A 12,644-nucleotide genomic window follows, 5' to 3' on the forward strand; every position below is an offset into this window, starting at 1 on the left:
ATGAGGGAAGAATCATAAACTCTTTTTATAAGGCCAGCATCATCCTAATCCCAAAACCAGATAAGGACACAACAAAGAAAGGAAACAGGCCAATATTGCTGATGAAAATAGATGCTAAAATCCTCGACAAAATATGGGCAAACAGCATCCAGCAATACGTTAAAAAGATCATCAAGGAGAATGAAGATGGCGGAGGAGTGAGTGGAAGTCACACTGACCTCCTCCCAGGACCAACCTGGAATTACAACTAAATTGGGGAGAAATCACCTGGAACAAACAACTGAACAAAAGCTAGAGAGGACTTGAAAACTCAGAAACAGAAAAATCAGCTTTAGCGCAATCTAATTGGTAAGGAGTGTGGTGCAGACCTGAGAAGGCAGGCGGGGCACCTATGGCCGGCAGCATCAGAAGGATATTGAAATGGCCAGTTGGATCCCCCTGAGAAGAGCAGGGTCTAAACCAAAAGCAGATTCTCTAGCCAACAGTACCAAAGACCAAAAAGTACACAGAAAAAAGCCAGCTGCGAAGAGCGTCAGGGTTGCTCTCTGCCAGACAGGCGGCTGGAGACCCAAAGAACTGTTTAAAGGGCCAACGCAAAATTTTTATTTGCAGCCACTTACCCTGGTCTCTGGAACAGGCTGGGGCAAAGTGGGCTTGAGACACCTGAGGAGAGACTGGGGAAGGAGGCTTTAGGGAAAGAACTGAAAGAGTAGCTGGCGGGATCTATGTGCTGACTCATCCCTCATTGTGGCAGCAGCCATCTTGCTCAGGCAGGGACTGCTCCCCCTGAGTGGTACAAGCATCAAAGGACCCAATAGCTCCACCCCCATGTGGGATTCCCCCTGCCCTGTGCTGTCTAAACTGCCTTCTGAGTACAGAGTGGCAGCCACAGACAGTAGATCCCTGGCTAAATGGGGCGCAGAGACATCTGGTAACACTTGAGGAGAGACTGGGGATGGAGGCTTTTGGGGAGAGAACGGAGAGAGTAGCAGTCAGGATCCCAGTGTGGACTCCTCCCCAATACGGCAGCAGTGGGAAAGGATCGAATAACCCCACCACTAGGAAGGACTCGTCCCTGACCATAGCTGTCTAAGGAGCCCTGGTGAGTGCAGAGTGAATAGATTAACAGTTGAAGGAGAAAGCCACAAACAGCAGATTACTGGAAGTCTTGAACAGACTGTCTAAGTAAAAGAGCATCAACATCTGAGATCATCAGAGGCAGATCCAGAAAGTAAAAACAGCGGTCTCCAATCATAGAATTTCACATGACAAAGCCAGGAGACCAAGACAGATCAACTTAAGGATCAGAAGCAAAAGAGAAGAGTCTCACAAATAATGGGAAGACAAAAAAATATGCCCCACTCGAAGGGAAAGGAGCAATCCCCAGAAAGAAAACTTAAATAAATAGAGGCAAGTAAACTGTCAGGTATTGAGTTGCAAAAAACAGTTCTAAGGAAGCTCAATGACATATCAGTGAGCTCAGAGAGAATTACCAAAACTACAGGGAAATTATGAGGAACCTACTGCAAATTATATCAGCATGAAAAAAGACATAGAAACCATCATTAAGAGACAAGAGGAAATGAAGAATACAATTTCTGAGTTGAAGAACACAGTAGAAGGAATCCAAAGCAGACTACATGAAGCTGAGGACTGAATCAGCAAGCTGGAGGAGAAGGTAGAAAAAAGCTCTCAGAAAGAGCAAGAAAAGGAAAAGACTCAAAAAGAATGAAGAGGCATTTAGAGATATGCAGGACAACCTGAAACAAAATAATATCCATATAATAGGGATACCAGAAGGAGAAGAAGAGGAGCAAGGGATAGAGAACCTGTTTGAAAAAGTAATGATGGAAAACTTCTCCAATTGGAGGAGAGAAAAAGGCACAGGAGTCCAGGAAGCACAGAGGGTCTCATTCAAGAGGAATCCAATGAGGCCCACTCCAAGACACATCATCATTAAAATGGCAAATTTCGAAGGTAAATAGAGAATCCTAAGGGAAGCCAGGGAGAAACAGGTAATAATATATAAGGGAGCCCCTATAGGGCCAGCATCTGACTTCTCAACAGAAACACTGCAGCCAGAAGGGAATGGCAAGAAATAGTCCAAGTCATGAAAAGCAAAGGCCTCTAACCAAGCCTGCTCTAGCCAGCAAGTCTCTCAACTAAAATGGAAGGCAAAAGAACGAGTATCCCAGACAAAAGAAAGCTAAAAGAATACACCTCCAACAAAATGGCACTGCAAAATATGCTAAAAGGACTGCTTTAAGATGAAGAAAAAGTTTCTATGAATACCCAGTTCCTTTCAGAGTTGCCAATACTTGATATTACCAGTATTTTTAATACTTATTTATTTGACTGTGACAATATTATTTTAATTGTTCCTTTACTTTGTTGAAACTAAGCCTGTTTTGTATAATTTTTTGCCTATTTCTATTTTTTTTTAATTTTCAATGACTTTTTGGTATTTTTATACATTTATTATTTCTTTATTTTATTTATAAATCATGTTTATTTTATTATAATTATCACAACTTTTACCCCTTTACCCCCATCCACCAATTCCACCCCCAGCCCCCTCTCTCACAGTCAATTCCCAATCTGTTGTCCATGTTCATGGGTCATTCATACATGTTCTTTGTCTAGTTCCTTCCCCTTCTTTCCACCATTGTCCTCTTTCCACATCCCCTCTGGTCACTTTCACTCTGCTCCATGTTTCTGTGCCAGTGTTTTATTTTGCTCCTGAGTTTATTTTGTTGAATAGAGTCAAATTATAGTTCAGATCATATGGTATTTGTCTTCCATCAACTGGCTTATTTCACTTAGCTTAATATTCTCCAGTTCCATCCATGTTGTCGCAAAAAGTAAGAGTTCCATCTCTCTCTCCTTTCTAAAATGCAGATTGATTTTATTTATTGTTTTAGATGTCAAAGTTAATTACAAAATATTTTAAAAATGTAAAACTATTATAAAGTCCCAGCAATAAAACCAACATGACATCAGCACAGAAATAATCAAGTAGATCAATGAAATATACTGAGCATTCTAGAGACAAACGTACATATCTGTATAACAATATAATATATGATTAAGTTGGTATTTCAAATCAATGGGTAAAATAAGGCTTATTCAACAAATAAGGTGCATGGACCACCATTACTTGAAATAAAAAATATAGAGAGAGCCCTATTTCACACATTATACAAGAAATATTCAGGTGAGTTAAAAATCAATATGTAGAATTTAAGGGGTTTTAGAGGAAAATAGAACTAATTGTTTTCATGACCTGAAGTAAAATATTCAAACCCAGAAGCTATAAAGTAAATATTGACAATATGAGTATATTGAACATTTAACTATATAGTAATATACATATAAAAAAACTTAAAAGACAAGGAATAGAAGAGAAAAGTATTTGCAACACATCTAAAACATGGTTAATTGGTTGTTTTTCTTTTGTTTGTTTTTTGTGGGGTTTGTGTGTGTGTGTGTGTGTGTGTGTGTGTGTGTGTGTGTGTTTTTAGGGAAAATAGTTCTACAAACCTTTAATCAATAAATGGATAAAGAATACCGAAAAGTCATTTAAAGTTTTTTCTTAAAAAAATAGAAATAGGCAAGAAATATACTAAGGTTTAGTTTCAACAAATAGTAAAGGAACAATTAACATCATTGTCACAATCAGAATAATAAGTGTTAAAAATATTGGTAATATCAAGTATTCCCTATCTGACCTTAGGCAGTCTGTTTGAGACTTCCAGGAGTCTACTGTCTGTCTCCTTCAGCTGTTAATTAATTCACTCTGCACTCACCAGGGCGCCTTAGACAGCTCACAGTGGGGCGGAGTCATTCCTGGTGGTTGGGTTATTTGGTCCTCTCATGTTGCTGCTGTAGGGGGAGGAGTCCACACTGGGATCCCACTGGATACTCTTTGCATTCTCTCGCCAAAGCCTCTGTCCCCAGTCTCTCCTCATGTGTCACCATTCCTCTCTGCACCCCCTTTAGCCAGGGATCAACTGTCTGTGGCTGCCACTCTGCACTCAGCAGGCAGCTTAGAGAGCCCAGGGTGGAGTGGAATCTCACCTGGGGGTGGGGTTATTGGGTCCTTTGATGCTGGTGCCACTGGAGGGTTTGGTCTCTGCCTGATGAAAATGGCTGCTGCTGCATGGGCAATGAGTCAGCACTGAGATCCCGCGGGCTATTCTTAGTTTTCTCCCCAAAGCCCCCTTCCCCAGTGTCTCCTCATGTGTCTCTAGCCCACTCTGCCCCACCTTGCCAGAGCAGGGTTAATTGGCTGCAAATGAAAATTTATGCATTGGTCCTTAAAAACAGTTCTTTGCGTCTCTAGCTGCCTGTCTCTGGCAGAGAGCAACCCTGCCACTTTTTGCAGCTGGCTGTTTTTTGTGTACTTTTTGGTCTCTGGTGCTGTGGGCTAGAGATCTTTGCTTTTGGTTTAGACCTCGCTCTTCTCAGGGGGATACAGCTGGCCGTTTCAATTCCCTTCTGGTGCTACTGCCTGTGAGCACCCCACCCACCTTCTCAGGTCTCTACCACACTCCTTACTGGTTAGTTTCTGCTAATGCCAATTCTTCTGTCTCTGAAGTTACAAGGCTCCTCTCTAGCTATTGTTGTTTGTTTTGGTTATTTCTCCCCAGTTTAATTGTAATTCCAGTTTGGTCCTGGGAGGAGGTCAGTGTGACTTCCACTCACTCCTCAGCCATCTTGATTTTCCCTATGTATTGATTTTTAACTCACCTGAATATTTCTTGTATAATGTGTGAAATAGTGTTGTATATGTGATTAATTTCAAGTAATAGTGGTCCATGTACCTTATTTGTTGAATAAGCCTTATTTTACCCATTGACTTGAAATATCAACTTAATCATATATTATATTGTTAGATATATATGTTTGTCTCTAGAATGCTCGCTATATTTCATTGATCTACTTGATTATTTCTGTGCTGATGTCATGTTGGTTTTATTGCTGAGACTTTATAATGGTTTCAAATTTTTTTAATATTTTATAATTTGACATCTAAAACAATAAATAAAATCAATCTGCATTTAAGAAAGAAAGAGAGAGAGAAAGAACTACCTTTTGCGATGACATGGATGGAACTGGAGAGTATTAAGCTAAGTGAAATAAGCCAGTTGATGTAAGATAAATACCATATGATCTGAACTATAATTGGACTCTATTCAACAAAATAAATGCATGAGCAAAATAAACCACAGGCACGGAAACATGGAGCAGAGTGAAAGTGACCAGAGGGGATGTGGAAAGAGGACAATGGTGAAAAGAAGGGGAAAGAACTAGACAAAGAACATGTATGAGTGGCCCATGAACATGGAAAATAGAACATGTGGGAGTGGGGGGTGGGGGTGGGAAGGGTGGATGGGGGTAAAGGGTTAAAAATTGAAACAACTGTAATAGAATAAACATGATTTTTAAATTAAAAAATAGATAAAATCTTATTTAAAAAAATATTGTGAATACACTTAAAAAAAGAAAAAGATTATTAATCATGATCAAGTGGAATTCATCCCAGGGATGCAAGGATGGTTCAATATTCCCAAATCAAGAAACATAATAAATCACATAAACAAAAGGAAAGACCAAAATCACATGATAATATCAATAGTTGCAGAAAAAGCATTTGATACATTACAGCAGCCATTTATGACAAAAACACTCAGCAAAGTAGGAATAAAGGAGTCATACCTCAATATAATAAAGGCCATATATGAAAAACCTGCAACCAACATCATAGTCAACAAGGATAAAGTAAAAGCATTCCCACTAAGGGTGGGAACAAGAAAAGGTTGTCTGCTTTTGCCAATTCTATTCAACATAGTATTTGAAGTCCTAGCCACAGCAATCAGACAAGAAAAAGAAATAAAAGGCATCCAAGTTGGAAAGGAGGAATTAATACTATCATTGTTTGCAGATGACATAATTGTGTACATAAATAACCCCAAAGATTTCACCAAAAGAACTACTCAACCTAATAAGTGAATTTGGCAAAACAGTGGGATATGAAATCAATAATCTGAAATCTATGGCATTTTTGTAGGCCAACAATGAAATATCAGAATCAGAAATCAGGAAGAATATCCCATTTGCTATAGAAACAAGAAAAATGAAGTACCTAGCAATAAACTTAGCCAAGGAGGTAAAAGAACTGTACACAGAAAACTATAAAACACTGATGAAACAAATTAATGTAAACACAAAAACTGGAAGCATATGCCGTGTTCATGGATTGGAGGAATTAACATCATCAAATATCCGTAATACCCAGACCAATTTATAGATTCAACACAATCCCTATTAAAATACCAATGACGTATTTCACAGACATAGAACAAACACTTAATAAATTTACATGGTACCATGAATGACTCCAAATAGCCACAGAACTTTTGAGAAAGAAGAATAAACTATGAGGAATCACAATCCCTAACATCAAACTATATTACAAGGCCACTGTAATCAAAACAGTCCGGTACTGCCATAACAACATAGATCAATGGAACAGAATAGAGCCCAGAAATAAACCCTTGTCACTTTGGTCAAGTAATATGCAACAAAGGGGTAAGAAGCATAAAATGGAGTAAAAATAGCCTCTTCAACAAATGGTGGTGGGAGAACTTGACAGCTACCTGCAAAAAATTGAAATTTGACCACCACTGACACCTTAGAGAAAAATAAACTCAAGATGGAGAAAAGTCTTAAATATAAGTCGTGACACCATGAAAGTCCTAGAGGTGAACATAGGCTGGAAACTCTCAGATATTTCATGCAGCAATATTTTCAGTGATAGGTCTCCTAGAGCAAGGGACATAAAGGAAAGAATAAAGAAACAGGACTTCATAAAAATAAGTAGCTTCTGCACTGCAAAAGAAAATAGCAGAAACATGAAAAGGGAACCAACCATATCAGAAAATATATTTGCCAATCATACCTTGGACAGGGGTTTGATCTCTAAAATATATGAAGAAATCACATGAGTCCACTCCAGGAAGATGAACAGTTGAATTAAAAAGTTGGCAAACTACTTGAAGAGACACTTCTCCAAGGGGGACATAAATAGAGCCCAGAGACATATAAAAGGATGCTCAGCATCTCCAGCCATCAGAGAGAGGCAAATTAAAACCACAATGAGATACCAGTTCATCCTGATCAGAATGTCCATTATAAACAAATCAACAAATAATGTGTGCTAGTGAGGCTGTGGAGCAAAGAGACCCTAGTGCACTGTTGGTGGGAATACAGACTGGTGCCACCACTGTGGAACACCATTTGGAATTTCCTCAAAAAGGTAAAAATGAAACTGCCTTTTGACCCAGTGATTCCACTGCTGGGAATATACCCTCAGGATCCGAAAAGACCAATTGAAAAGAACCTATACACCCCATGTTCATAGCAGCACAGTTTACAATAGCCAAGTGCTGGAAGCAACCTAGGTGCCCATCAGCAGATGAGTGGATCAAAAAACTATGGTACATTTACACAATGGAATACTACACAACAGAAAGAAAGAGCAACTACCCTTCATGACAGCATCGATGGAATTGGAGAGCATTGTACTAAGTGAAATGAGCCAGGGAGTGAAAGACAAATACAATATTATCTCCCCTACAAGTGCACCCTAATCAACAAAACAAGGAAGGAAAATATAATCAGCAACATTGAATGAAAGAAGAAAGCAACAGTAACGAGAGGGAAGGAAAGAGGGGGGTGACAAGGAAAAGAAGGGGAAGTTTCAAATCAATGAACATGTATAAAAGACCCAATGACAAAGCCAAAGTGGGGAAGGATTGAGAGTGGGTAGTGGGGTGGGTGGGGCACAGGAAAATGGTGTCGAGAAAATGGAGACAAATATATTTGAACAGTAAAAGTTAAAAAAAAAAAAAGAAAATAAATGAGGACAAAATGTTCAAAAAAACCGAAAACAACAACAAAGGTTCTAAGCAAGGTCAATTAGCTTAGTGACCTCAGAGAGAATTACTAAAAACTACAGGGAAACTATGAGGAACTTACTACTAACTATATCAACATGAAAAAGGACACAGAAACTACCCATAAGAGACAAGAGGAAATGAAGATTTCAATTTCTGAATTGAAGAACACAGTAGAAGGAATCAAAGCAGGCTAGATGAAGGAGATGATCAAATCTGAGAGCTTGAGTATAAGCTAGAAAAAAGCTCCCAGATAAAGCAAGAAAAAGGAAAAAGAATGAAGACACATTTAGGGAAATGCAGGACAACCTGAAACATAATAATATCCATATAATAGGGATACCAGAAGGAGAAGAGGAGCAAGGGATAGAGAACCTGTTTGAAAAAGTAATGATGGGAAACTTTCCTAATTAGAGGAGAGAAAAAGTCACGCAAGTCTAGGAAGGCATAGGGTCCTATTCAAGAGGAGTGCAATGAGGCCCACTCCAAGACATGTAATAATTTAATGGCAAATAGCAAAGAAAAACAGAATCCTAAAGGAAGCAAGGGAGAAAGAGGTAGTAACATATAAGGGAGCCCTGATACAGCTAGCAGGTTGCTTCTCAACAGAAACAGTACAAGCCAGAAGGGAATGGCAAGAAATATTCCAAGTCATGAAAAGCAATGCCTGCAACCAAGACTGCTCTACCCAGCAAGGCCCTCTAGTTAAATGGAAGGCTAAATAAGGAGTTTCTGAGACAAAAGAAGGCTAAAAGAATACACCTCCAACAAACCAATATTGCAAAATATGCTAAAGGGACTGCTTTAGGAAGATGAAGAAAAAGAGTCTATGAATAATACCCAGTTCCTTTCACAGTCACCAATACTTGATATTACTAATATTTTTAATACTTCTTAATCTGAGTGTGGCAATGATGTATTTGATTGTTACTTTATTATTTGTTGAAACTAAACCTGTTTCTGTATATTTCTTGTCTATTTCTATTACTTTTAGAAAGCTTCGAATGAGATTTTTGTAGTCTTCATCCATTTTTGATTAAATGTTTGTAGAATTTTTTCCCTAAAAAAAATTATTAACCCTTTTTTAGATGTGTTCCAAATACTTTCCTATTCTATTACTTGTCCTTTAACTTTTTAAATATATATATTACTGTATAGTCTTAAGTGTTTGATATAGTCATATTGTCAATATTTTACTTCATAACTTCTTGGTTTGTATATTTTACTTCATGGTAAGAAAAATATTAGTTTGTATTTTCTCCTAAAACTTCTTAGAGTTTACATATTGATTTTAACTCAAATATTTTTTATATAATATGAAATAGGGCTTTATATTTGTTTTATTTCAAGTAATAGTGGCTCATGTACCTTATTTGTTGAATGAGCCTTATGTTCCCCATTGATTTGAAATATCGATTTAATCATACATTATATTGTTAGAGATTTATATACATTTGTTTCTAGAATGCTCATTATATTTCATTGATCTACTTGATTATTTGTCTGCTGGTGTCATGTTTTAATTGCTGAGACTTTATGATGGATTTAAATTTTTCAATATTTTATAATAGATTTTGACTGTTAAAAAATAAATAAAATCAATCTGTGTTTTAAAAAAAAGAAAGATGGCAGGAACTCCTACCTTTTTTGATCACATGGATGAAACGAGAATATTATGCTAAGTGAAATAAGTCAGCGAAAGACAAATACCACATGATCTCACCTATAAGTGGAACATATTGAATATAATAAACTAACGAACAAAATAAACCACAGGCAAGGAAACATGGAGCGGACTGAAAGGGACCAGAGGGGATGGGGAAGGAGGACAATGGGGGCAAGGAGGACAATGGTAGAAAGAAGGGGATGGGACTAGACAAAGAATATGTATGAATGACCCATGGACAGCAGCGTGGGAAATGACTGTCGGCTTGGAGAGGGGTGGTAGAATGGGTGGACGGGAGTAAAGGGGGAAAAGTTGAGACAACTGTCATAGAATAAACATGATTTTTAAAAAATTTTAAAAATCGGCTTCTTAAAAATAAAAAATGTTTAATTTCAGATTATTTTTCTGTTTTTTCAGAACACTCAATTTGTGTTAGGATAATAGATTAAGAACAGGGTGTCCAGGGTTGGAATATTGGTATAAATATGCAAGCTTTTCAGGGAATCTGTGAATAGTTAGAATTAGCTTAGGGTAAGGTGGTGTGTGCACATGTGTGTCAGATATCTGTAGGACTCAGACCATGGTGGTCCTTTAGTGTCAAATTACAAAGTGTAGGCTTGATTCTGTAGCTCTCCTGGAGCAGGGATAACCACGGGTTTGGGGTAGGCGAGTGATTTCTTTTGGCCATCAATGGAGCAGTGTTAAGGCATTTCAATAGCATATGAATGTATGTGAAAGAGACCTAATGGATTCTGTGCTTCCTCCACCACAGCACACGCCACCCTTGGCTTATTTCCAGAGAACATTCATTTTAAGAGAGAGCAGTGCATGTGTAAAGCTGTGATTTTGCAGATTAGATGTGGTAACTTAATGGACGTAAGGGCCCCAGTCAGCCATCTGGACATTAGTCCTGTGTGGTCCTGGTATCTAGAAGGCTAGCTGATTTTTTTTCGCTGTCAACTGACTCTTCTGATACCCTGGAAGGACATCCATAGTGTATAGGACAGTGAGCTGAGAAAGAAGCAATTAAGGTTCTGGTCCTGGCTTAGCTCTTAACTGACCATGGCTTTTTCAGGGTGTCTCCTTTCTGTGCTTCTGATTTTCTGTGTGTGGTACTGGAATAATATGCCTCTATCTTAAGACTGTGGTAAGGATCCCATGAGCTAAACAATGAGACTTTTAATATGCATGTCCTGTCTGAGGGATACCCTTACATCATTGCTGTAATGAAATGGTATTATTTTATGTCTTCCAGGTGATTTCATGGTCATAACTCTTTTCTTCAATGTGAGCAGGGAATTTCGCTTTAATATCTTTCAAAACTATGTCCCTTCTTCTGTGACCACGATCATCTCCTGGATTTCCTTTTGGATCAAGAAAGACTCTACTCCAGCCATGACCCCTTTAGGTAAGTGGGTACAGTGGGCATCCACCTGGGCACAGAATTGCCTTCTCAGGGATCCTTTCAGGAGTGTGATATATGGATCAGTAGCTGAGCCCGCTTCCACTCCTGTGCTTTCACAGGAATCACCTCTGTACTCACCATGTCCATATTGGGCTCCTATTCCCAGAAGAATTTCCCACGTGTCTCCTATATTACAGCCTTGGATTTCTACATTGCCATTTGCTTCATCTTCTGCTTCTGTGCTCTAATAGAGTTTGCTACGCTCAACTTCCTGACCTACCACCACATGAAAACCCATGGTTCTCCGAGACTTCGCCATGTATGAGCTGGATATGGGAGTGGTAGCAAGACTTTGGAATATTCAGAAATGCAAGTGAGGATTCATGCACTAGAATTCATGGCCATGGGTGGCCAGCTCACTGAGTGGTTGGGGTAACCTGGAATGTTGTGGGGATTTAAATAAACTTTCTGACATGAAGGTGGGAATTCTGGGGTGCTAAAACTGTGTGCCAAAGACAGATTCTCCAGAAACTCCTGAAGTGACACCTAGGTTTGTTTTACCTTTCCTTGAATTTTTTCCCCTTCCTTGTTCATTTCAGCCTTGTACCTGTGCCCATGTCCTTACTGCTTCCCGTGTCTGTGCCTATAAGCAGCAGCAGGATGCTTTTGTGTGTGAGATCGAGGATACTGAGGAAGAAAGTGAGGAAGAGGAAGGCCCATCTTGCTCAGCTCAGCAGTCCCTCCACCCAAGTCTCACCCAGAGCCCTGTTGGCTGCTGCAGGTTCTGCAAGTACCTGTGTATGGTCCCCAATTGTGAGGGCAGTACCTGGCAGAAGGGCCACCTTTTCATCCACATCTACCGCTTGGATAACTATTCACAAGTTATTTTCCCAGTGACCTTCTTCTTCAATGTGCTCTACTGGCTTGTTTGCCTTAACTTGTAGGTACTATCTGGTACCTTGTAAGCCAGCCTCCCAACTTCCCCAGGAGGTCCCACACCCCTTGCCAAGGGAGTTGGGAGAAAGCACCAGTAGCAGCAGGAGCAATTAAAAGTATCTTTTTTTTTCTGTGCCTGGCCCTTTCACTGAATCACTTTGTCAGTCCATTTCAAGTAGAATGGTCTGCCTCTCTATTCCCCAAGGGGCATTGTTGATGCTCAGACTTAAAAATCTTAGGCTTTCAGTGTCCAGATCCCTACAACTATGCCCATGTATGAGCAGATAAGCTATCTCTCAGCATTTCTGACAATCACTGCTTTTTTCAAGAATCCTAACACTGCCTTTGTGGTCCTCTAGGCCCAGCTTGGCCTTAGCCTCAAAGTGCACAGATCAGCTGATTCCCTCTTTCTGACATCTCCTTAAGATGTTGGGCAGCAGTATGATGAAGAGAGGGGGATTATGCCATCCTTAGGTGAGATTATTACATTCTTGGTTCTATTTCCCAGCCCACCCTTCCCCTGCAGATAGATACTGGTATTATCCCTTTAGGAGGAGAGATAGCACTTGAGCCTCTTTGGAGCAATATCCCTCCTTCTGCTGCTGTGATGCCTCTCTCTCCCCTAATCCATGCCAGCCTCCATCCCTCATCTGCACTACCAATTCAATACCTTGCATCC

General features: G+C 39.4%; 1 protein-coding gene across 1 annotated transcript in view; it reads left to right on the forward strand.

The window, feature by feature from the left end:
- The window catches only part of GABRE (gamma-aminobutyric acid type A receptor subunit epsilon), a 48,706-nt gene extending 36,733 nt beyond the window's left edge, over nt 1–11,973 (forward strand). The window contains 3 exon segments of the mRNA XM_054581817.1: nt 10,880–11,032; nt 11,149–11,348; nt 11,629–11,973. Of these exon segments, the coding sequence (XP_054437792.1) occupies nt 10,880–11,032; nt 11,149–11,348; nt 11,629–11,973 (698 nt within the window).
- Nucleotides 11,974–12,644: the final 671 nt, after the last annotated feature.

This window comes from Pteronotus mesoamericanus, unplaced genomic scaffold, assembly GCF_021234165.1.
Source record: "Pteronotus mesoamericanus isolate MK-2021 breed Mesoamerican mustached bat unplaced genomic scaffold, CSHL_Meso_final contig_66, whole genome shotgun sequence".
Classification (NCBI taxonomy): domain Eukaryota; kingdom Metazoa; phylum Chordata; class Mammalia; order Chiroptera; family Mormoopidae; genus Pteronotus; species Pteronotus mesoamericanus.